Consider the following 26,255-nt stretch of genomic DNA (forward strand, 5'->3'; position numbering starts at 1 on the left):
AACCATATCTCGTTGTTCTTCAAACGAATACTGTGCCACCATGCTTACTGAATGACTAAATCACAGGTGATGTGTGTGCTTTGTAGCGAAGCTTATGTATGAATACCTCTGACGTGAGGTGGAGACAAACAGCAAGACCTATTTGACACGTGTGTGAGTATCATGTTGGGGCAGTGACGGGGTGAGGGACATTTGTATTTGTGAAACAACCACCATATCACTGCCCGTCAACCAACAAACAGCAACAGGGCAATCCCAAGACCAATTGGAGTGTGTGGCACCAAGTTTCTGTAGTTTGAAAATGGTGTGTTGTCAACCTACATCACATAAGTAATTTTGGTTCCTACTGGCATCAGCTATCCAGGGTTAAAATTTAGTAACACAAATTTTCTCCACACTGTATATCTACACTAGCTGACAAACCCAGCACTGTCTGGGTATTCATTTTGCCAATTTTATATTAGAAATGAAAACAAAAATGAATCGTGTTTGTAGTGAAGTATCAAAAAATTTCATTTCTATGTATTTGTCACACAAAGAAATACTCATACATAATGTATGGATTTGTAAGAACAGTATCCAGATTAACGAACATGATGCTGGAAAGTTTCTTTACACTGCGTGCAGCTGCTTCGTCTGTTTACAATGTGATTTTGTAAACATCTTTATGGCAGTGCCTCTTCACAGCTCTGTAGAGGGTTACCATTTTCACCTACAGCTATTTGCTCTTCAGAGTTGAAAGCTGTCAAAAATTGCTGCCAGGGGTCGGGGATTCCCTTAAGTTAACTCAAGTGTAGGAGTGTCTTATAGTAAAGGATAAATGTTTTAAAACTTAATGGATGTTTTTTTGTGCATATCTCAGTGTTTGTGACATCATCATCTCTTGAACTGTGTGTCGTACAGTGATATATTTGTTTAGCGGCATACGTGGATACTGTCAGAGAAATATTCTGCAAACAGATGTAGTAGCAAAGATTAATAAATTTAAACATCATTCATGATGCAGCAATTCATCATGCATCTCGGTGTTCGATTGCATGTCTCCTGAATTGTGGGTGGTACCATGATATACTTTTGCAGATGCATTTAGCAGCATATGCAGACACTGTCCATGAAATATGTTGCGAATACAGTTAGTAGCATAGAAATAACACATTTTAATGTCGTGCAAGATACGTTAATTTTTCACACGTCTCTTTGTTAGTGACGTCATAGGTTGATGGTTCTTCTCCCCCTCAGCGATTGTTGCCTGACAATAGGGGATATTTTCACCAAGTTTGATTGAGATTGGTTCTGTAGTTGAGGAGGAAATGTGACACACACACACACACACACACACACACACACACACACACACACACACACATTTATAATATGTATGGCTACTAGAAGTGGTTGATGTATAGAAAAAAGTGTATTCCAAAAATAGAATTTTGAGTCCCTGGTTAACACAATGTTTTTTCACACACGCTCCTGATTTTTCAGTCCCTTGGGATTCTTGTTAATGAGGATTTACTGTAACTGTGGATTTTCTAACAGTAAGGTGTGCTATTTCAAAACTAAGAAATGAACATTCTGAGCTGCAGAAATTCTCATGTACCAAATGATAAAACAAGAAAATCACAGAATGAGAATTAGAATAATTATGAGACATGAAAAAGTGCTAAAAAGATTTCACTTAGCAAATAAAACAATGTTTGTGGATAAAAACCGGTACAGTGTACTGTCAATGACAAGTAGTAACAATTGCAAGGACGACGCCAAACTTTGTAAGCAGCATATGGATAGAAAAACAAACTAGTCTGTCAATGAAGAATACAGTAGCAATCAATATCCAGTTGCAAAAAGTCATGAGCATGTGGAATCAGAGTACTGTCAGTTAACACCCTGTGAACAGCATTAAGGGATCGACAACTACACTGGGAAACCACAATGAAGTTAACCTAATTTTGTTTTCTGATAGCCATGGAAGTGAGTTAGCTAATATTCTACAAAGCGTAAACAATAATATCCTAGTTTTCAGTGTGGTTATGGTAGGACCAAGAACAAAAAACATCATTGTAGATGTAGATTTAGAAAGTAAAATGGTACAAGGCAGTGATTTTGTCATTAGTGTTAACAGGTACAAATGATGTAGCATGTAATGAAGCTGTTATTTGCATTGGAGGCTGGTCTAACTTTCTCAAATGAAACAAATAGAAAAATATAGGTCAAATTGAAGAGCATAATCTATGAAACCAGTAATTTACACTTCGTTTAAAGCAGCCGTCTGAACTTCCCTCGATGTTGCTCCTGCACAACATACTTCAGGAGCAACAACCCCCCCCAACCATCGGGGACGCCAGTCCCCACTTCTCAGATGGAGAAGCGTAAGTCTTCTTCAGCATCTCTCACCAGTAAGGGATGGCTTGGGTCATTCCCTTCCCAGTTTCCTACCAGTGTCAAAGCTGACACCCGCCAGTGGCTGAAGCAACTACAGGTAGCTGGTCATAGGGTTTCACGGTCCTCCTCATTCGCTGAGCCTCAATCACTGAAGCCCTCCCAGCCAGACAAACCTAAGGAGCAGCAAGAGAAAGCTAAAAAGAAAAAGAACCCCAAGAGCCAAGACGCTGAGGTGGCACCCACACCACCACTGCCTACAAGCTCTGTTTCTGAGGATGAGATGGAGATTCTGGCGTCTGCTGAGGACCTAGACACAATGGATATCGATCACACAGATACTCATCTGGTGGCCGCAGGTGACCCTGAGACGTAGACTGCCTCATTGAGTGTTTCATGCCTTCCCAGTCTCATGATAACGTAACTCTCCAACTGTTTCGCTGTACACCAGCTTTCTGCATTGCCCTCCATGAAACCTGGTTCCCAGCAATACAGGCCCCTGACCTCCGCGGCTATAAGGGATATTACAGGAACCATAGCAACCATAATATTGTCAGGTGGAGTTAGTGTCTATGTCCTGAGCTCAGTATGTAGTGAACCTGTGCTCCTTCAAACCCCACTTGAAGTTGTAGCTGTCAGGATAAGGATGACGCAGGAAGTAACTGTCTGCAATGTATATCTTCCTCCAGATGGTGCAGTACCCTTGAACGTATTGGCTACACTGATTGATCAACTCCCTAAACCTTTCCTACTTTTGGAAGATATTAACGCATATAACCCCTTATGGGGTGGCGCCATGCTTACTGGCCGAGGCAGGGAGGTCAAAAATTTACTGTCACAACTCGACATCGACCTCTATTGTCACAACTCGACATCGACCTCTGCCTCTTAAATATAGGTGCCCCCACACATTTCACTGTGGCACATGGCACATATTCGGCCATTGATCTCTCAGTTTGCAGTCCTGGCTTTCTCCCATGTATCCAGTGGAGAGCACTTGATGACCTGTGTGGTAGTAACCACTTCCCCATCTTCCTCTCCCCCAGCATCATGCCCACAGATGCCTACTAAGATGGGCTTTTAACAAGGCAGACTGGGAAGCCTTCGCCTCTGCTGTCACTGCTGAATCTGCCCCACATGGTGCCATCGATGTTGTTGTTCAGAAGGTCACTACAACAATCGTTTCTGTGGCGGAAAATGCAGTCCCTCGTCCTTTAGGGTGCCCCCGGCAACAGACAGTCCCTTGGTGGTCGCCAGAAGTTGCTGAGGCAATAAAAGTGTGTCGGCGATCTCTACAGCGACATAAGTGGCACCCTTCCCTAGAGGACCTAATATCCTTTAAGCGGCTTCGAGCCCGCTTTTGCCAGCTTATAAAACAATGGAAACAGGAGTGTTGGAAGAGGTACGCGTAGACCATTGGGTGCTATATGTCACCTTCCCAAGTCTGGACTGAGATCAGACGTCTTCTTGGGTACCAGACCCGAACAGTTGTCCATAGCATGCACATCAGTGGCATGTTATCTACCGATGCAAACGCTTTATAGTTCGGCAGTGCCCTCAGCGTTGCATTCACTCAACCCTGTGCACCTCTGCGGGGTTCGATTAGTGACAGGAGCTTTTAGAAAGAATCCGGTGACCAGTGTCCTGGTCGAGGCCAGAGTCCCTCCATTGGAGGTTAGGTGTGCCCAACTGCTGGCCTGTTACATTGCACATGTTCGTAGTTCTCCTGCACATCCAAATTACCGTCTCCTTTTCCCAACCATGGCGGTTCATCTCCCACATCTCCAGCCCAGGTCAGGGCTTACTATTGCGTTTTGCATCCAGTCCCATCTGTATGAACTGAAGTCCTTCCTGCTACCACCTCTCCTCGAGGTCCATTCACTTACAACTCAATGGTGTACACCTGGGCTGCAGATTCTTCTGGACATTTTGCATAACACTAAGGACTTCATTAGGACATGTGGCTGTCCGCTATCACTTCCTCTCGATTCTCGACTTATACCGAGGCCATGAAGTGGTTTACACCGATATCTTGATGGCTGATGGTCACGTAGGCTTTGCGTATGTTCATGGAGAATATATTGAACAGCACTCCTTGTCAGGTGGCTGCAGAGCTGACGTCTGTCTCTCGTGCTCTTGAGCACATCTCATGCCCTGGCGAGACATTTTTCCTGTCTACTGACTTCTGGAGCAGCCTACAAGCTATCGACCAGTGCTACCCTCGCCATCCTTTGGTAGCATCCATCCAGGAGTCCATCTACACCCTGGAATGGTCTGGTCGTTCAGTGGTGTTTGTGTGGACCCCAAGACACTCCGGAATCCCAGATACCGAACTAGCTGAAAGGTTGGCCAAACTGGCTACGCGGAAACCGCTTCTGGATGTCGACATCTCCGAAACTGACCTGCATTCTGTCTTATGCCGCAGGGAGGTGGAATGGCATAACAGTACGCACAACACAAACTGTGTATCATTAAAGAGACTACGAATGTGTGAAAGTCTCCCATGCGGTCCTCTGTCAGGGAATCAGTTGTCATCTGTCTGCTCCGCATTGGCCATACGTGGCTAACGCACGGTTTTCTCCACTGTCGCAAGGACCCACGTCAGTGTCACTGTGGCTCACAAATGACGCGTCCACCTCTTGCTGGAGTGCCCACTTTCAGCCGCTAGGCAGCAGACTTTTAACCTTCCCAGCACCCTACCTTCAGTGTTTGGCAACAATGCCTCGACAGCAGATTTAGTTTTAAGTTTTATTTTTGAAGGTGGGTTTTATCATTTGATCTAAGTTTTTGCGCCTGGGGGTTTTAATGTGTTGCAGAGTGACTGGCTTCTCTTTTTTATTCTCATGGTCAGCCAGCCATGGTAATCTGCTCTCTTGTTTTGATCTCTTCTGCATGTTTCTTGCATGTCTCTGTGGTTTTTTTTGCCCTATTTTGTCCATTTTGGTGTTTGTTGCCCTTCTGCCATTCTTGTGGTTTTTCTCTTTTCTTTCATCTGTGTTTTGTATGTCTCGATTATTTAACTCCCACCCTTGTGGAATTATTTTAATCGGAACGAAGGACCAATGTTCTAGCAGATTGGCCCCTCCCCCCACCCTCTTTAAACCAACCAACATTTTCACTTTATCTTCCTTGCACTTCCTATTTATTTTGTTCCGAAGTGACTTGTATTTCTATATTCCGGAGTTTCCTGCACATTTTTGTACTTCGATCTTTTGACAATCAGCTGAAGTATTTCTGCTGTTAACTATGGTTTGTTCACTGTTACCTTCTTTGTACTTAAGTTTTTCTGCTCAACTTCTGTGATTGCACTTTTTAGACAAGTCCATTCCTCTTCAAATGATCTGCCTACTGAGATGTTAATTATCGCATTGAGAGAACTTCGCATGTCTCTCTTCATTCTTTGGTGGTTCCAAATCCCACTTGACACATGGATCCTAGCTGACTAGTCTATTGAACTTCAGCCTACTGTTAATCATTACTAAATTGTGGTCTGAGTCTTTATCTGCTCCCGGGTACACCTTACAACCCAGTGTCTGATTTCAGAATCTCTCTCTGACAGTGATGTAATTCAGTTGTAATTTTCCCTTCTTCTGGGTGTTTTTCATGTATACCTCCTCCGTTAGTGATGTCCGAACAGAGAATTCACTGTTACTAGCTGAAATTTATTGTAGAATTCAATTAGTCTTTGTACTCATTCCCACTATCAAGCCTGTATTCCTGCTTAACCCCTTCTTCTGCTCCTCCTTCTACAATCACATTCCAGTCCCCCACGATTATTAGAGTTTCGTCCCTTTTTGCGTACTGAATTACCCGTTAAATATCGGCATGTATACCTGATCTATTGTAGTCTGCATTGGTTTGCTTCCAATTCTAATGGGAACAACCCTATCACTGAACTGTTTGTGTGAACTCCTGCTCTGCCCTACCATCTTATTCATAATGGTGCTGCTCCTGTTATACCATTTTCCACTGCTGTTGGTATTACCCTATATTCGTCTGACCCTTAATCCTTTTCTTATTTCCGTTTCACCTCACTGACCCCATCTGTACTAGTTTGAGCCATTGCAGTTCCCTTTTCAGCTTTTCTAGATTCCCTACCACATTCAAACATTTGACGTTCCATACCTCCTACTCATAGAATGTTACCCTTACACTAATTACTCCATTTTTTCTCATGGTTACCTCACCCTTAGCAGTCCCATTCCAGAGATAAGAACGGGGGCTACTAATCCAGAATCTTTTGTCAATGTTCCAGGCTATGTGTCCAGTGGTCACACCTCTTTGTCTTTAATGCATTGGATTCCATTGCCTTCTGCATCCTCATGCCATCAATAATTGTTGATTCACCCCCTTTTCAGAGGCAGTTTCCCACCCCAAGGATAAGAGAGTGGTCTGAACCTCTGTCTGATCCTCCACCTTATGACAAGGTCTTTGGCAGAATGAGGGTGACATCTTATGCTGGAAGTCTTCGCTAGTCATTGCTGATGTTGCCTTGGTCTTCAGTCCAGAGACTGGTTTGATGCAGCTATCCATGCTACTCTATCCTGTGCAAGCTTAATCATCTACTGCAACCTACATCCTTCTGAATCTGCTTAGTGTATTCATCCCTTGGTCTCCTCTATGATTTTTACCCTCCTTGCTTCCCTTCAATACTAAATTGGTGATCCCTTGATGCCTCAGAATGTGTCCTACCAACCAGTCCCTTCTCCTGGTCAAGTTATGCCACAAATTCCTCTTCTCCCCAATTCTATTCAGTACCTCCTCATTAGTTACGTGAACTACCCATGTAATCTTCAGCATCCTTCTGTAGCACGATGTTTTGAAAGCTTCTATTCTCTTCTTGTCTAAACTATTTATTGTCCATGTTTCACTTCCATACATGGCTATACTCCATACAAATACTTTCAGAAAGGATTTCCTGACACACAAATCTATACTTGATGTTAACAAATTTCTCTTCTTTAGAAATGCTTTCCTTGCCATAGCCAGTCTACATTTTATATCCCCTCTACTTCGACCATCATCTATTACTTTGCTGCCCAAATAGCAAAACTCATCTACTACTTTAAGTGTCTCATTTCCTAATCTAATTCCCTCAGCATCACCTGATTTAATTCAACTACATTTCATTATCCTCATCTTGCTTTTGTTGATGTTCATCTTATATCCTCCTTTCAAGATACCTGTCCATTCCATTCAACTGCTCTTCCAGGCCCTTCGCTGTCTCTGCCAGAATTACAATGACATTGGCAAACCTCAAAGTTCTTGTTTCTTCTCCATGAATTTTAATTCCTACACCAAATTTTCCTTTTTTTTTTTTTTTTTTCTCCTTTACTGCTTGCTCAATATATAGTTTGAATAACATTGGGGATAGGCTACAACCCTGTCTCATTCCCTTCCCAAACACTCCTTCCCTTTCATGCCCCTCGACTCTTATAAATGCCGTCTGGTATCTGTACAAATTGTAAATAGTATTTTGCTTCTTGTATTTGGTCTGCCACCTGTAGATTTGGAAAGAGAGTATTCCAGTCAACAATGTCAAAGACTTTCTCTAAGTCTACAAATGCTAGAAATGTAGGTTTGCCTTTTCTTAACCTATCTTCTAAGATAAGTTGTAGGGTCGGTATTGTCTCATGTGTTCCAACATTACTATGGAATCCAAACTGATCTTCACCAAGGTAGGCTTCTAACAGTTTTTCCATTTGTCTATAAAGAATTCGTGTTAGTATTTTGCAGCCATGACTTATTAAACTGAAGTTCGGTGATTTTCACACCTGTCAACACCTGCTTTCTTTGGGATTGTAATTATTACATTATTCGTGAAGTCTGAGGGTATTTCGTCTGTCTCATACATCTTGCTCACCAGATGGTAGATTTTGTCATGGCTGGCTCTCCCAAGGTTGTCAGTAGTTCTCATGGAATGTTGTCTACTACCAGGGCCCCCTCTCAACTTAGGTCTTTCAGTGCTCTATCAGATTCTTCACACAATATGATATCTCCCATTTTGTCTTCATCCTCTTCCATTTCCATAATATTGCCCTCAAGTACATCGCCTTTGTAGAGACCCTGTATGTACTCCGGCCATCTTTCTGCTTTCCCTTCTTCGCTTGGAACTGGTTTTCCATCTGAGCTCTTGATATTAATAAAGGTGGTTCTCTTGGCACCAGAGATCTCTCTAATTTTCCTGTAGCCATTATCCATCTTACTCCTAATGATATATGCCTCTACATCCTTACATTTGTCCTCAGCCATCCCTGCATAGCCATTTTTCGCTTCCTGTCAATCTCATTTTTGAGTCGTTTGTATTCCTTTTTGCCTGCTTTATTTACTGCATTTTTGTATTTTCTCCTTTCATCAATTAAATTCAGTTTCTCTTCTGTTACCCAAGGATTTCTACTAGCCCTCTTCTTTTTACCTACTTGATCCTCTGCTGCCTTCACTATTTCATTCCTCAAAGCTACCCATTCTTCTTCTACTGTATTTCTTCCCCCCATTCCTGTCAATTGTTCCCTTATGCTCTCCCTGAAACTCTGTACAACCTCTGGTTCTTTCAATTTATCCAGGTTCCATCTCCTTAAATTCCCACCTTTTTGCAGTTTCTTCAGTTTTAATCTACAGTTCACAACCAGTAAATTGTGGTCAGAATCCACATCTGCCCCTGGAAATGTCTTACAATTTAAATCCTGGTTCCTAAATCCCTGTCTTACCATTATGTAATCTGTCTGAAACCTTCCAGTGTCTCCAGGCCTCTTCCCGCATACAACCTTCTTTCATGATTCTTAATCCAAGTGTTAGCCATGATTAAGTTATGCTCTGTGCAAAATTCTACCAGGCATCTTCCTCATTCATTCCTTACCCCCATTCCATACTCACCTACTACTTTTCCTTCTCCTACAGTCGAATTTCAGTCCCCCATCACTGTTAAATTTTCGTGTCCCATCACTATGTGAATAATTTCTTTTGTCGCATCATACATTTTTTCAACCTCTTCCATCTGCGGAGCTAGTTGGCATATAAACTTATACTACTGTGGTAGGCGTGGGCTTTGTGTCTATCCTTAGCTACAATAATGCTTTCACAATGCTGTTCATAGTAGCTTACCCGTGCTCCTATTTATTTATTTATTTATTTATTTATTTATTTTTTTAACCTACTCCTGCATTACCCCTATTTGATTTTGTATTTATAACCCTGTATTCACCTGGTCAGGAGTCCTATTCCGCCTGCCACCGAAGTTCACTAATTCCCACTATACCTAACTTTAACCTATCCATTTCCCTTTTTAAGTTTTCTAACCTGCCTGCCTGATTAAGGAATCCAACATTCCAAGCTCCGATACATAGAACGCCAGTTTTGTTTCTCCTTATAACATCATCATCCTGAGTAGTCCCTGCCCGGAGGTCCAAATGTGGGACTATTTTACCTCTGTATTTACCCGAGAGGATGCCATCATCATTTAACCTTACAGTAAAGCTGCATGGCCTCGGGAAAAATTACTTCTATAGTTTCCCCTTGCTTTCAGCCGTTTGCAGTACCAGAACAGCAAGGCCGTTTTGGTTGATGTTACAGTGCTGTATCAGCCAATCATCCAGACTGTTGCCCCTTAAACTACTGCAAAGGCTGCTGCCACTCTTGAGGAACCACATATTTGTCTGGCCTTTCAACAGATATCCCTCTGTTGTGGTTACACGTACAGTACAGCTATCTGTATTGCTGAGGCACGCCAGCCTCCCCACCAACAACGGCAAGGTTCATTGTTCATGGGGGGGGGGGGGGGGGGGGGGGGGCGGCATTGCTGATGATTTTATTCAAAATTTAAGCACTGTCTAGCTTCACACACATTTTGATCACTGGTCAGTTGATGAACTCACTGTGATAGTGACCTTTGAATCAGCAACAGTAAAATTAAAGCTAGGCAAAAACAGTTTACTAATAGTTGGCCTGTATAGAACACCTTAGAATAATGTAGATGAATTCGTCTCTTGTGTAGAAGAACTTTGGTATAAACTCTCAAGAAACAAAAAACAGTAGGAGGATATATGAACTTAAACTCCTTACACTATAATTCAAAGTGTCTTAGGTATTCTGACAGTTATGATCCTATAACAGTTGCCACATCAACTCATCACAAACCAAAATAACACATCACTCACAGGTTTGTGTTAACCATGTTGAATGAATATAAACAAGGAAGAATTTGTTGTGAGAACTATTGAAAACTTTTCTCTCCCACCCAGGAGTCCTATCGATAGAGATTAGCACGCATAATGACTTACTCACTTAAAAAAAGACCATGATTAGTTTACACACACACACACACACACACACACACACACACACACACTCACACTCACACTCACACTCACACTCTGATTGGCAGCAGGGATACAAATCGGATGGTATTAATAAAGACTGGGGCCGCTTCTATTAATTATTTAAAAAAAGTTAAATCAGGCATGTCCATTGATAAAACACTAAAGAAATTGGACTTTGCAAATTAAAAGAAAATGTGAGAGACTTATTTGTGTTGTTCAGTGACACCAAATAGCAATAAGAAATTGATGAATCAACACTAGCAATAAACTCAGATAAAATTAGTGATTCGTTTTTCCTTAGAACTATAACAGAACGTGACATTCTGAATATCATCTCAAAGCTTAAAATAAAATTTAGTGGCTGGAATGAAACATCTAGATTACTGAAAGAATGCAAAAAGTAATTAATAGAACCACCCACACATATAGTAAATAGTTCAGTTCGCTACGGGACTTTTCCCTACCTTTTAGAAATCACTGAGATACAACCAGTGTGTAAAAAGTAACTCTCACAGTGCGTTCAAGGAAGGTTGATCCACAATAAATGTCAGTAACTGCTTTCTTCCATGAACTGCTAAATGGACTGGATAAAGGATACAAAGTTATTGAGATTTTTCTAAATTTATCTAACACCTTTACTTCTGTATGTTATTAAGTACTTTTATGTGAAATGGAAACTTCAGGTTAGGAGTAGTGGCTCTAAGTTTCTTAACTTCTTATCCCCAAGATGGAAGAGTAACAACACACTGTCAAAAATACAATATTAGGCATGGCTAACCATGTTTGTAAATATTATGTTTTTTTACATTGTGTTGTGTCTTAATCCAAGCTGTGCTTGATAATGTGCTCTGACCAAAATCGTTTTCACGATAGAGAATAATTTAAACAGGAAGTTTTATAATGATACATAATATCATTTGTTGAGTTGATTCAGGTTGTGGAACACATTACAGAAATATTTTGGAATGTCTTTGTTTCTGTATGTTTTACTTTTGGCAAATTGGAAACCACCTTATCAACAGAAGCTCAAAATGGCATGTATTTCAGAGATTCGGTTCATTGGTGCGACGGAGATACAACGATTTTGTTGCTTTGCATGAATTACTTCTCAACCGTTTCCCATACCGTCTGATACCTAAATTACCTCCAAAGAAAATGGTTGGTGGTGAGTAAATGTCATTTTATCTGACAGTAAGAATAATTATTGCATGTAATGAAAAAATGTGATTCCCCACTTGCCTATTTTACACAAAATTTACATCTGCATTCTTAGTATTTTATCCATCCTCAGCAACTATAGTTGTATGTAATGAAATAATAAGCAACCAGTTGCCTAGTCAGACTCAACTGCTGACAGCATGAATGTTTGATATGTAAGGGACTTTAATTGAAAAAGTATTTATTTTATTTTCAATGATTTTGCATGCCATTGATGTTAATAGTTTGTAGAAATTGAATAACACATAATGGTACATATGATAATAAGGAAAACTATAAGTCATGTAGATTTGCATACAAACATTCTATGAGTGTAAGTTAAAATTTTAGATCTTCTTTTGCATAATGGAAAAATTACCTCTATGGCATAGTTTTACTCTAAGGAATGTATAGCTATTGAGAGTCTTGCTTAGTCTTTAAGGAGTTGGTAAACATTTTCTTTCTGTCCTGTAGTATGACAATGAAATGATTGCCTTAATCTATAGTTCTCTAGCTTTCCACTGTGTGTACTAGCCAAGTATGAATAATGATGGGACTGTTGTGACACTCAGTTTCTTGACAAGTGGCTTACAAGATACATTGCTTTTGAAAATACCCACTACCCATCTGATAGCCTTTTTCTACCACATAAAAACTGTTTTGCTTCAGCGTAGCTGCTCCAAAGCCGTATACGGTATGTTATGTGACTATGAAAAAATGCATGATAGGAGCTGAGAATCAAATTTTCACTCACACATACTCTTGAGTTTACGTGACAGGTATACGACTTTTGATAATTAAGTGCATATTGAATCTGTATGGAGTTAATTTGGAATCAAGTGTACACTAAGAAGCTTAAATGACATACAATTATTGTTTGTATTGCATAAATTAAAAATGATATTTTCAGTTTTATTGCAATGTAGGTGTTATCGTAAGCATACAGAATAGATTTACAGGATCCTAGATACGTCATTAATATAGACAATAAACAGTAAGATCAGTACGTAAATTTGAGGCACGCCTCTGGAAACATCTAGGAATCCAGAGCTCATACTGTTAAAGTGTACTTCTGCTGCCTGTTGTCAAAGATTTGCTTCTGTAAGGGTGAGTTCTGTATCTCAAATGCCATAGCAATCCAATTTATATTTTGGAATACAATGACTTACGGAGTCAAATACCTTGCTTTGGTTAATTAGTAGGAGTACTGGGGTTGTTCTCCTTGCTCTGTGGGATTTTTTTTGTCAGCAGTTTTAACCATATCCATTCACAATCTGTCTTGTTGGCTTTTTATGTGCACAAAACATATTGTGTGACCTAAGGACATTAAGCAAGTATAAGTGCTTTGTCATTATGACCCTAATGTCAATGTTAGTATCTCCAAAGATTAAAATTTTATGTTTTATTTTTGCAAATGGGAGATTGTTGTATCTAGTATCTCTGTGATGACATCAGTATTGCTGTCAGGAGAACAGTATACAGACACTACAATTAGTTGTAAATCTGGCAGTAATGCACTTAAGAGTGCAGCAGTTACTGATGCCAAGGTTAGTGCATTTTGCTGAAAGACCACAGCTGATGTACTTCGAACTATCCCCAGAGTTTTTCATACTTCTATAGAAACTTGATTCTAAGCAGTGTTCTGATGGATCATACAAATATAGTTAGTTCTCATTTAACTTGAGAAAGCTAACTTTGTTATTTCATTTTTTTTAAAGGATATATATATTTCGACTTTCCTGAGCAAATTGGTGCATAGCTTTTGTTAAAACCCATGTAAATGAATCGTTAATAGTCTTTTAACTTTTACTTGACACATCACGATATCCACATTAATCTCGACATCCTTTCAGACTTGTATGCAAATCTCGGAAACTACAGGCTCTAGAAGGCTCTGTTTACCACAGATTAGCTGCACTGATTATTAAATATTATTTGCTCATATATTTGTAAACCTTTGGAAACAAAATAAATGTTTCAATATATGGTAGCTTCCTGTGCTTATAGTGAAACTGTCGTATGCTGATGCGCTCATTTAAAGCGACTTAACCAAAAGGTATCTTTAAGAGACGCCAGAACAAAGTAAACAAGAACTGTAGAACTATACCAATTGTATTGTATTCAAATAGTGCAAAATAATGAGAAGACTGCTGACACTCCACCCACTACATGGGGGGGGGGGGAGGGGGGGGGGACTGCAAGATTACCATCGCCCTGTTTACGTGGCACCCACCGGCTTTCGTTAACAATTTCCCAAAATTGCTTCTGGATGGTCATGTAAACACTTCAAAATCGATTCTGGAAATCCACTTCTGCTTGCAGGTTTTCCAATTCCACAGTCAATTTTCACTCTCATGTAAATGCAACTGGTTTTGAAACAAGCTTGGACTGTCAGGTTTTTTTTTTTTTTTTTCCTCTCCAGGCACCAAATTTAAATGGGCTAGCAAATCTGTTTCAGACCTTAACATGTAAACACAACAGCAGAAAACGGTTTCTGAAATTCGGTTTTTGTCTTTTGGAAGATGTCACATGTAAACATTGTGTGTGCAGGAGATACATTACCTACCCATGAAGGCATTGGACTAAATATAATAATAAATTTGAACATCAGTGAAGTTATTTTATAGACTTAGGTGTTTTGGGAAAGGTGGTGGTGGTGGTGGTAGACTCATTGTGCTCTTCTGCATTTACCAAATCCACCCACACAATATGAGAAATATACTGAAGTTATTGGCAACTGCATAGACTCTGTTGCAACAGAATCCATGAAAACTGCAGCTGTAAAAGCAGTCAGTGAGAATGGTGAATCAGATAACGTGGTGTCAATCCGATCATTTACCAGTTTTTCCATGTTTGGATAACCGAACGTAGCATTTTAACAATTACTTTGCAGCTGACCATTGTCATGAATTCTTGACAAATCTATCAAGAACAATGGCATGTTGGAGTGCATGCAACCAGCAAATCGTATTGTCAGTAGGTGTGTGACTCTTGTGCTACACTCGTGTAGTCAACACAAGTGTGAAAACTTCTCTTGGCACATGTTACTTCCAAAGTGTAACTGGTAAGTTGCAATATCATTGCTTGCATATAAATGTCTTAAGTGAAAACAGTTTGGTTTTTTTGTTCATTGCTAATACTGCTTAGTCTCTATGCAGGCTTAATTACAAAACTGCATTTTTGTAGGGTGAATCAGATAATGCGAGGATACCAAAAGGTTCTGGGACCAACACGGAAATCTAACTACAAACCAGAATATCTTGTAAATGTGGTGAAAGCTATCAAATTGGGAAAATTAAGCACCTGGAAAGCTTCAGAGCAATATACAGTTCCAGATACCACATTAAATGACAAACTCAATGAAAGGTACAAATACAAAATAGGTGGCCAACCAGTGTTAACTAATAGTGAGGAAAAAAGCCTGGGTGAAGGATTATTGTGTTGTGCAAAATAGGGGTTTCCTTTGAGGAATAATAATGATGTTAGGGACATTGTGCAGGCATATCTCAATCAAGAAGGGAGGATTGGAAAAAAAATTTTTATGTCAATCAACCTGGACATGAGTGGTTAAAATCTTTTCTGAAAAAAATAAAAAATAAAAAACTAACGGTTAGAGTAAGTGAAAATGTGAAGAGGGCAAAGGCAGCAGTTACCCGAGAAACAGTGATCATTTTAAAACCTTGAAGTGACCTTTAGTGGTGTCTCTCCCTCCAACATTATAAACTATGATGAGACAAAATTTTTTGATGATCCTGGACAAGTGAAAGTAACAGTGAAGCGAAGCACAAGACATTCTGAAAGAATTCGGATAGTTCTAAGTCAAGTATCAATATGATGATAGCAGCAGCTGCCAACGCCTCAGTCCTCCCACCATACACAGTTTTTAGGGCAAAACACCACAATACTAGGACTGAAGGGGGCATAACTGGTGTGGGTTATAATAGGAATCAGAGTGGTTGGTTTGACCTAACAATGTTTGAATCATGGTTTGCTGAAATTGTCTTGCTATATTCCCAGCAATTAGAGGGACCTAAAGTGATTATAGGTGACAATCTCTCAAGTCATCTGTCGTATAACGGGATTAAACTCTGCCAGGAGCAGGACATTAAATTTGTGCTTCTACCACCTAATTATACTCATTTGTGTCAGTCACTTTAAAACTTGCTTGGTGAAAGGTGCTAGATGATTGGAAAAGGAGTAATAGAGGAGTGGTGCCAAACTTCGAATTTCTTACGTTGTTGAAAACTACCTTTGAAAACAAAGCTATCACATCCAAATCCAATGTAATATCTGGGTTCAGAAAAGCAGGAATTTTTCCTTTCTGTCCCAATAAAGTCATTTCACATATTCCAGAAGCAACCGGTAACAATGCACATGGCACCAACTCATCAGAAGTTTCTTGGGCAGCAGCCTTAAAAATGCAGTTGAAACAGGTTCACTCTAATGAAACAAAAGGAAAGCCATGCCAAGCAAAGCATTTAGCATTAACTCCAGGAAAAGGAATTGTTATCAGCGACTTCGATGAAAATGATACTGATGGGGCTGCAAGCAGGGAGTCCATATCCAGAACATCTAACAGTGATCTAGAACAGTACGAATCAAACGGAAATGGACAAGGATAAAGATAAAGATTGGCATGAATTTAAAGAAAATGATTTCACCATAGTTAAATCTCCTAAAAAAAATTTCAGGTTTATTGGTAAAATTGAAAGCCTCCCTAATGACACCTGTGAAATGACATTTCTGAGAAAGTAAGTTCTTGATGGTAATGTTTATTTTGTCTTTCCAGAAATTGGCAATGCACCTGAGAAAAAAGTTGTTCCAGAACATAGAAGGCTAGGTAAATTTATTTTTGAAGGGATGGATTATGACACTGAGTAAATATTTTTCATATTGATTATGACACAAAGTAACTAGAAATTAGTATTTGTGTGTCAAATTCTGTGAATGCAAGTGTTTTTATAGCAAAAATCTCAAGTTTTTGTGCTTGTAAAAATTTGTTTGATGTAGAAATTGTTAAATTTAGTTGCAAATACAGCAATATATATTTTTTAAATCAAAATAATGATAGGATTCCCTCCACTGGAAGTCTGATTCCGTTCCTGCATACAAAACACAATGGTGATCAGATTCTCCCCAATTGAGGAGGTGAAACCGATCAACAATTAACTTAAAAAAATAATCACTGCAATTATAAACTAAAAATAATGTAGTAAATGAATATATCATTATCAAGATTGTGAAATTGACGTACTGAATTTTTATTCCGATATCACAATAGTAAATGGACGAAATAAAAAGAAAAAAGTGCCATTTTTGTATCAGATTCACCTCATTTTACGGTAACAGATATTAGTTTAGCATTTGATCGGTCATGGCAAAAAGAGGTCATACTTCCAAAACTGGATCTGCTACTGCAACAATTGTGGATACTTGTAAGGTGTTGGACTTGGAAGTTATCTGTAAATATTGCCAAGGATGCTACTTAGTAGGTGATAATGAAAAGAAAAGTGCTCCCATAGCTCCTCATTTACAAAGAACTGTGAAGAGTCAAGTAGTAGGTAGGTAGCAGCAGCTATGGCAATTTTTTGTTGCTCACAATCAGAGCAAGGAGTTAAATACATAAAATATCTGGGAAGTGGAGAATATAAATCTTCCAGCATCACGTGCCCTGTAAACACATAAGTAAGCAATGGTCTTAATATAATGGTCTTTAACTATGATCAGAAAAGTTATAACACATTGTTAGGTCTTTTACCTTACATGTAATATCGTGTTGTCGTGTCATGTCTTTTCTAGAATTATTACTTGTATGCTATTTTTCTGACAGCTTGAGTGATAGTGGATCAGTGATATTACAGGTTTACGTAGTTACCATTATAAATAAGTGATGTGCAGAAATTGTTATTCATTATTTTTATAGGTTTGGTTCTAATTATGATTTTTTGCCAGGAATTTTAGTTTTATTTGAGACTTTTATTTTAAATTTTTTATTTTTCATAATAATTTTGTTATTGTCTATGATTTATGTTGGTGTTAAGTCTTTCTTTTATACTCTTCATGTTGTAATTGCTGTTACTGTAGAAATGTGTTATTTATTTTCTCTGATTTAATGTTCTATCAGTTTTCTTGATTTATAATGTGACTAAAGTTTTCTATGTACTTCTTGTGCTGTAGATAGATTTAGTCATTCAGTAAATCTGTAGGGTTGCTGTATGCATGTGAATATATCACTATTTCCTCAAGGATGTTCATGGATAAGTCTTTCTGCATAATATGGAGGATTTCTAGTGCTTTGTTCATAAGTTTTACTTTGTTTTTTTTTTTTTCTGTTTGTATGTGCTGAAAAGATGTGACTGGGTTATTTTCAGTTTCTCTGGTGTGCTCTTTCTATGTAATTTTAAAGTTTCTACCGGTTTGTCCTAGGTAGACTTTGTGGCAAGTGCATGAAATTTTGTAATACCGGGATTGTTTTGTATGGGAATTTTCGAGCTTCCTTTGTGGATTTTGTGTTTGAGGCTGTGTGTGTTTTGATATGCAAAGATGATATCAGTTTTGTTGACTACTTTGTTATTTTTGTTAGAGATGTTTCCTAGATAATTTGTGCTACGTATTTTGTGCCTTTCTGATTGTGTTTTATTGTAGTACAACTGCATTACAATTTGGGGGTCATACTGAAAACAACCCAGCCACATTTTTTCAGCATCTACAAACAGAAAAACGCAATGTAAAACCTATGAATGAAGCACTGGAAATACTCCATATTATGCAGAAAGGAACATTCATGAACATTCTTGAGGAAACAGTGAGATATTCTCATGCGTACAGCAGCCCTACAGATTTGCTGAACGAACAAACCAATCTAAAGCACAAAATGTACATGGAAAGCTTTATTCACATTATAAATAAAAAAAACTGGTGAAGTAATAAGTCAGAGAACCTAAATAACACATATCTATAGTCACAGTGATAACAATGTGAGGAGTATAAAACAGAGACTTAACACCAACATAAATCACAGACAATAACAAAATTGTTATAAAAAATTTAAAATAAAAATCTCAAATTAAACTGAAACAAATTCCAAACAAAAACATAATTAGAACCAAAGCTATAAAAATAATAAAAAACAATTGAATGTCCAGAGATCACTTGTTAATGAAGGTAACTACATAGACATGTAATATCTCTGGTCCGCTGTCATCCAAGCTGTCAGAGAAATAGCATATACGTAAACCAACTAAAACGAAATATACATCTCCTGTGTTCGTCTGTGGAGAAAGTAATAATTCTAGAAAAGACTCGACACAACATGACAACAATGATATTACACTTAAGGTGAAAACACCTAAAGGTGTATTATAACTTTTCTGATCATAGTTACAGACCATTATGTGAAGTCCATTGCTTACTTATGTATTTACAGAGCACCTGGTGATGGCAATATGCCAAAATGGGCTCATCATGAATGCTTTATAAAATGAAAACAATTTACAGAGTAATATAGCTGTCTGATGTTCATAATAATAGTGTCATTAAAAAACATATTTTGCACTGTGGATCCTCAAAGAACAAAAGTTATGAATTTGAATGTGTAGGCTGTGTAAAGAAAAGGCTGGGAGCCTAATTTCATCAGCTTAAAAAGGAAACTTAGTGACACGAATTATCAACAGAAAAAGTATAAAATATGCTGTAAGGCTTACTCTTAAGATGTTACTGAATGTCAAGAATACTGTGACAAAGCTATTAAATAAAACATGATTTGGAATACATCAAAACAGCAATGTGGGAACATACTTTCACAGGCTGTCCACAGATACGAATGCCTTATATAACTTGTGCCCATCTTTACCAGATACTAGTGCAAGTATAGAAAAGCAGAGGCAGCAGGCAAACTAGATGAATTCAAACATAAACATTCAGTACCTGAAGCAGTAGTGGAGGCCATTAAGCCTATATTCAGACACTTAACAGATCCTGACTTTCCATTACAGAGGGGAGGGGGGGGGGGGGGGGGGGGAACTCCATGGTAAGATGCCGAATGTTAATGAGGTGTTTAACAATAGTGTATGGACTTGGACTCCTAAAAATGTCTTTGTAGATATAAGAACTTTAAGGTTAGGTATGTGAGATTCAGTATCGACCTCGTTCAGTCATGTGACATTTGACTGTTGGTGCTAGTAGAAGGGATGGACTAGCTATTACAACAGTCTAATGTTCTGTTTAAAAAAATTGACAGTTTTGTGAAACACCGAAGGAAACTGCATTAAATTCTTTAAACACATGAGGGAACAGTGTTAAATTTTGTCAACTTGGGTTGTATTTGAACAGATTTGCAAAAAAAGTTCTTGTACATGTTTAGATACTATATACATACATTTATGCGGCTTTTTAAATAAAGGTAACATTCATTTTGTCTTTCAAAAACCATTACTTGATTCTGAACCCAAGTCAGTATTCTATTTGGTTATGAGAAACTGTAATAATGTACCAGGTGGGTTGCAAATGAGAAGTTCTGTCTCGGTTCATGTTTTAGAATGCCGGGGAAAAATGTCACCAGCTCTTAATCATGTTTAGAAAAAGATACTGACATTAAGATGAAACAAGAAAGAGAATTAATTTAGAATTAAATGTCTAACAAATGAAATAAATCACATTAAACTGACTGCAATTGTTATTGCAAGAACAAATTACAACAGAAAGACCTATTGTGGAGATAGTATCAACAGGCATCACTAGATTGTGGTATGAGTGATAGTTCAAGAATTGGACTGAATTGTGATTGCAGTCTGTTATTTATGTATTAGTTGCTGTTATTACATATAAATGACCTAGATGATATTGCCATCCATGTTTCACTATTGTTCAGGCACAGCATTATGTAAGTGTTGGAGGGGGGAAGTATGGTAAGTGCAGGGAAGGGGTGGTGAGAGGGCAGCAAATTTAGTCATGCTGCAGACTATGGGAATTTCTACTGTGTACTTCGGCTTCTTATGAACTTCTACAGTGTTTAAACTGCGGTTTGTCTGATCCATTTGTACTTGGAATAGAATTTACTTTAAAATTGGACGAATACTGGTCAATAGCATACATTTCTGCAGGAAATGCTAAGTCTAGATTGGGACCAATGACAGTTCATGTAGCAGTGTTGCTAACACTCACTATGAGTTATGATGCATGGGAACAATAGGGGGGAGGGGGGGGGGGGTTGTCAGCTGCTGCTTCTACACAGCAAATGAGAGAGCGACAAGTGCACGATATGGTCAGAAGCAAGAGACATTGCAACATTCTCACATCAATAAAGAAGCAAAATCCGCTGTGTGTTCTGGAAAAAGAAACAAACTGTATTCCCAGGTCCCACCACAACCAAAACCTCATAAATTGCAACATATTCAGAATAAATAGCCAAATATTTGTGATAACAAAGATATAAGTTTCATAGATGTCATGTTAGGATGTCGACAAAGATGTATAAAACTAGTGATACACAAACAAAAAAGCAGTGAAGGTAAAAAATTGATGTAGACAGTTCTTATTTTGTTAGTTTTATTTTTCCTTGTATTATCAAAATGTAGACAATTAATAAATCACATGAACTTAGAATAGGCAAAGAATTAACTGTTTAGGCGGATAGCTTACATCAACAGTCATTTATAATTTTGATTAGACAGAGTAGTACATTTAAAAAATTGTATCTGTTTCCACAATGTGTACCTTCTCCATGCTAGATCAGTGAACTAAATACATCCAGATGTTCAGTTGATAAAAATATGGTAGTTATACCTTCCATAGTTTCAGAAATAACGGGGTTAAATGTTGACAATTTGCATTGTCAGTATAGGTGGTCTAATCTCACTGTAGACAACATTTACGCTGTTTTCTTCAATACTCTACATCCCTCCATGCTTTTTGCCCATTGTCAGAATTTGTTTCCCTTTCCTTCAGTTATACCCATTCCCATAAAGTATATAAAAAATACTCCACTCCACTTTAAGTTATACCCTTTTCGCTGAAGTGTATAAAAAATACTCCATTCCGCTCTTTCCTGGTCTAACCTTGCTGCTTTTATCTACCTCTACATTTATACTCTGCAAGCCACCCAAAGGTGTGTGGCGGAGGGCACTTTACGTGCCACTGTCATTACCTCCCTTTCCTGTTCCAGTCGCGTATGGTTCGCGGGAAGAACGACTGTCTGAAAGCCTCCGTGCGCACTCTAATCTCTCTAATTTTACATTCGTGATCTCCTCGGGAGGTATAAGTAGGGGGAAGCAATATATTTGATACCTCATCCAGAAACGCACCCTCTCGAACCATGGCGAGCAAGCTACACCGCGATGCAGAGTGCCTCTCTTGCAGAGTCTGCCACTTGAGTTCGTTAAACATCTCCATAACACTATCACAGTTACCAAATAACCCTCTGACGAAACACGCCGCTCTTCTTTGGAACTTCTCTATCTCCTCCGTCAACCCGATCTGGTACGGATCCCACACTGATGAGCAATACTCTAGTATAGGTCGAACGAGTGTTTTGTAAGCCACCTCGTTTGTTGATGGACTACATTTTCTAAGGACTCTCCCAATGAATCTCAACCTGGTACCCGCCTTACCAACAATTAATTTTATATGATCATTCCACTTCAAATCGTTGTGCACGCATACTCCCAGATATTTTACAGAAGTAACTGCTACTAGTGTTTGTTCCGCTATCATATAACAATAAAGGATCCTTCTTTCTATGTATTCACAATACATTACATTTGTCTATGTTAAGGGTCAGTTGCCACTCCCTGCACCAAGTGCCTATCTGCTGCAGATCTTCATGCATTTTGCTACAATTTTCTAATGCTGCAACTTCTCTGCATACTACAGCATCATCCGCGAAAAGCCACATGGAACTTCCGACACTATCTACTAGGTAATTTATATATATTGTGAAAAGCAATGGTCCCATAACATTCCCCTGTGGCACGCCAGAGGTTACTTTGTCTGTAGACGTCTCTCCATTGATAACAACATGCTGTGTTCTGTTTGCTAAAAACTCTTCAATCCAGCCACACAGCTGGTCTGATATTCCGTAGGCTCTTATTTTGTTTATCAGGCGACAGTGCGGAACTGTATCGAACGCCTTCCGGAAGTCAAGAAAAATAGCATCTACCTGGGAGCCTGTATCTAATATTTTCTGGGTCTCATGAACAAATAAAGCGAGTTGGGTCTCACACGATCGCTGTTTCTGGAATCCATGTTGATTCCTACATAGTAGATTCTGGGTTTCCAAAAAAGACATGATACTCGAGCAAAAAACATGTTCTAAAATTCTATGTCAGAGATATAGGTCTATAGTTTTGCGCATCTGCTCGACGACCCTTCTTGAGGACTGGGACTACCTGTGCTCTTTTCCAATCATTTGGAACCTTCCGTTCCTCTAGAGGCTTGCGGTACACGGCTTTTAGAAGGGGGACAAGTTCTTTCGTGTACTCTGTGTAGAATCGAATTGGTATCCCGTCAGGTCCAGTTGACTTTCCTCTGTTGAGTGATTCCAGTTGCTTTTCTGTTCCTTGGACACTTATTTCGATGTCAGCCATTTTTTCATTTGTGCGAGGATTTAGAGAAGGAACTGCAGTGCGGTCTTCCTCTGTGAAACAGCTTTGGAAAAAGGTGTTTAGCATTTCAGCTTTACGCGTGTCATCCTCTGTTTCAATGCCTTCATCATCCCGGAGTGTCTGGATATGCTGTTTCGAGCCACTTACTGATTTAACGTAAGATCAGAACTTCCTAGGATTTTCTGTCAAGTCGGTACATAGAATTTTACTTCCAAATTCACTGAACGCTTCACACATAGCCCTCCTTACGCTAACTTTGACATCGTTTAGCTTCTGTTTGTCTGAGAGGTTTTAGCTGCGTTTAAACTTGGAGTGAAGCTTTCTTTGCTTACGCAGTAGTTTCCTAACTTTGTTGTTGTACCACGGTGGGTTTTTCCCGTCCCTCACAGTTTTACTCGGCACATACCTGTCTAAAACGCATTTTACGATTGCCTTAAACTTTTTCCATAAACACTCAACATTGTCAGTGTCGGAACAGAAATTTTCATTTTGATCTGTTAGGTAGTCTGAAATCTGCCTGCCTATTAACTTACATATTCAGGGATGCTGCAACGGCCTTATGATCACTGATTCCCTGTTCTGCACATACAGTCGAAAAGTTCGGGTCTGTTTGTTATCAGTAGGTCCAGAATGTTATCTCCAAGAGTCGGTTCTCTGTTTAATTGCTCGAGGTAATTTTCGGATAGTGCACTCAGTATAATGTCACTCGATGCTCTGTCCCTACCACCCGTCCTAAACATCTGAGTGTCCCAGTCTATATCTGGTAAATTGAAATCTCCACCTAAGACTATAACATGCTGAGAAAATTTATGTGAAATGTGTTCCAAATTTTCTCTCAGTTGTTCTGCCACTAATGCTGCTGAGTCAGGAGGTCGGTAAAAGGAGCCAATTATTAACCTAACTCGGTTGTTGAGTGTAACCTCCACCCATAATAATTCACAGGAACTACCCACTTCTACTTCACTACAGGATAAACTACTACTAACAGCGACGAACACTCCACCACCGGTTGCATGCAATCTATCCTTTCTGAACACCGTCTGTATCTTTGCAAAAATTTTGGCAGAATTTATCTCCGGCTTCATCCAGCTTTCTGTACTTATAATGATTTCAGCTGCGGTGCTTTCTATCAGCGCTTGAAGTTCCGGTACTTTACCAACGCAGCTTCGACAGTTTACAATTACAATACCGATTGCTGCTTGGTCCCCGCATGTCCTGACTTTTCCCCACACCCGTTGAGGCTGTTGCCCTTTCTGTACTTGCCCAAGGCCATCTAACCTAAAAAACCGCCCAGCCCACGCCACACAACCACTGCTACCCGCGTAGCCGCTTGTTGCGTGTAGTGGACTCCTGACCTATCCAGCGGAACCCGAAACCCCACCACCCTATGGCGCAAATTGAGGAATCTGCAGCCCACACAGTCGCAGAACCGTCTCAGCCTCTGATTCAGACTCTCCACTCGGCTCTGTACCGAAGGTCCGCAGTCAGTCCTGTCGACGATGCTGCAGATGGTGAGCTCTGCTTTCATCCTGCTAGCGAGACTGGCAGTCTTCACCAAATCAGATAGCCGCCGGAAGCCAGAGAGGATTTCCTCCGATCCATAGCAACACACATCATTGGTGCCGACATGAGCGACCACCTGCAGATGGGTGCACCCTATACCCTTCATGGCATCCGGAAGGACCCTTTCCACATCTGGAATGACTCCCCCCAGTATGCACACGGAGTGCACATTGGTTTTTTTCCCCTCTGTTGCTGCCATATCTCCAAGGGGCCCCATTACGCGCCTGACGTTGGAGCTCCCAACTACCAGTAAGCCCACCCTCTGCGACCGCCCGGATCTTGCAGACTGAGGGGCAACCTCTGGAACAGGACAAGCAGCCATGTCAGGCCAAAGATCAGTATCAGCCTGAGACAGAGCCCGAAACCGGTTCGTCAGACAAACTGGAGAGGCCTTCCGTTCAGCCCTCCGGAATGTCTTTCGCCCCCTGACACACCTTGAGTGAGACGACCTCCCACTCTACCACAGGTGAGGGATCAGCCTCAATGTGGGCAGTATCCCGGGCAACCACTGTCGTAGTCCGATCGAGGGATGCGTGGGACGAGCTGGCCGTCCCCTACAAACCCCCATCCGGACCCCCATAGTGATGCCCATTGGCAACAGCCTCAAGCTGTGTGACCGAAGCCAACACTGCCTGAAGCTGGGAGCAAAGGGATGCCAACTCAGCCTGCATCCGAACACAGCAGTTGCAGTCCCTATCCATGCTAAAAACTGTTGTTCAAAGAACGTCTGAACTAATCTACAGAGAGCGCAAACAAATGACACAAAATTTAAATGGTTATTAAAATACAAGATTGCCTAGTAAATGCAGTAATGCTGCTACTTGCGCACTGCTGACACACTACTCAGCGGTGGAAGGAGACTACGCGATTTTACATTATTCAGGTACTGAAACACTATGCTACAACTCTCAAATACTATAATACGCCCGAAATTTATGAACTAAACAATGCAAGTACCAAGAACACGCAAAAAAATTAAGAATTAAACTATGTAACAAATGAGTGAGCTAGGAGTATACGACTTGCTGCTACAGCTGCTTATCCAACGGCGGCAGGGAGCACACTGGTCATTTGATTGTATTGTTTCGCCTTGCTTCAGCAACCATATTTGAATCCAGATTCCAGTATAGCATCTGCCATTGGATCTGTTGATCATTGCCAACTGTCATGCTTGCCACTTTTGTGTCTGTTGCATTTCTGT

At 39.8% G+C, this 26,255-nt stretch overlaps 1 protein-coding gene across 2 annotated transcripts in view; it reads left to right on the forward strand.

Moving 5' to 3' along the window:
* LOC124776762 (sorting nexin-8-like) overlaps positions 1–26,255 on the forward strand; it is a 101,200-nt gene that overhangs the window by 31,662 nt on the left and 43,283 nt on the right. For both annotated transcript variants that reach the window (XM_047251898.1, XM_047251899.1), the window contains exon 6: positions 11,742–11,859. In XM_047251898.1, the coding sequence (XP_047107854.1) occupies positions 11,742–11,859 (118 nt within the window). The remainder of the gene's footprint in view (positions 1–11,741; positions 11,860–26,255) is intronic.

The sequence above is a fragment of the Schistocerca piceifrons genome, chromosome 2, assembly GCF_021461385.2.
Source record: "Schistocerca piceifrons isolate TAMUIC-IGC-003096 chromosome 2, iqSchPice1.1, whole genome shotgun sequence".
Lineage (NCBI taxonomy): Eukaryota > Metazoa > Arthropoda > Insecta > Orthoptera > Acrididae > Schistocerca > Schistocerca piceifrons.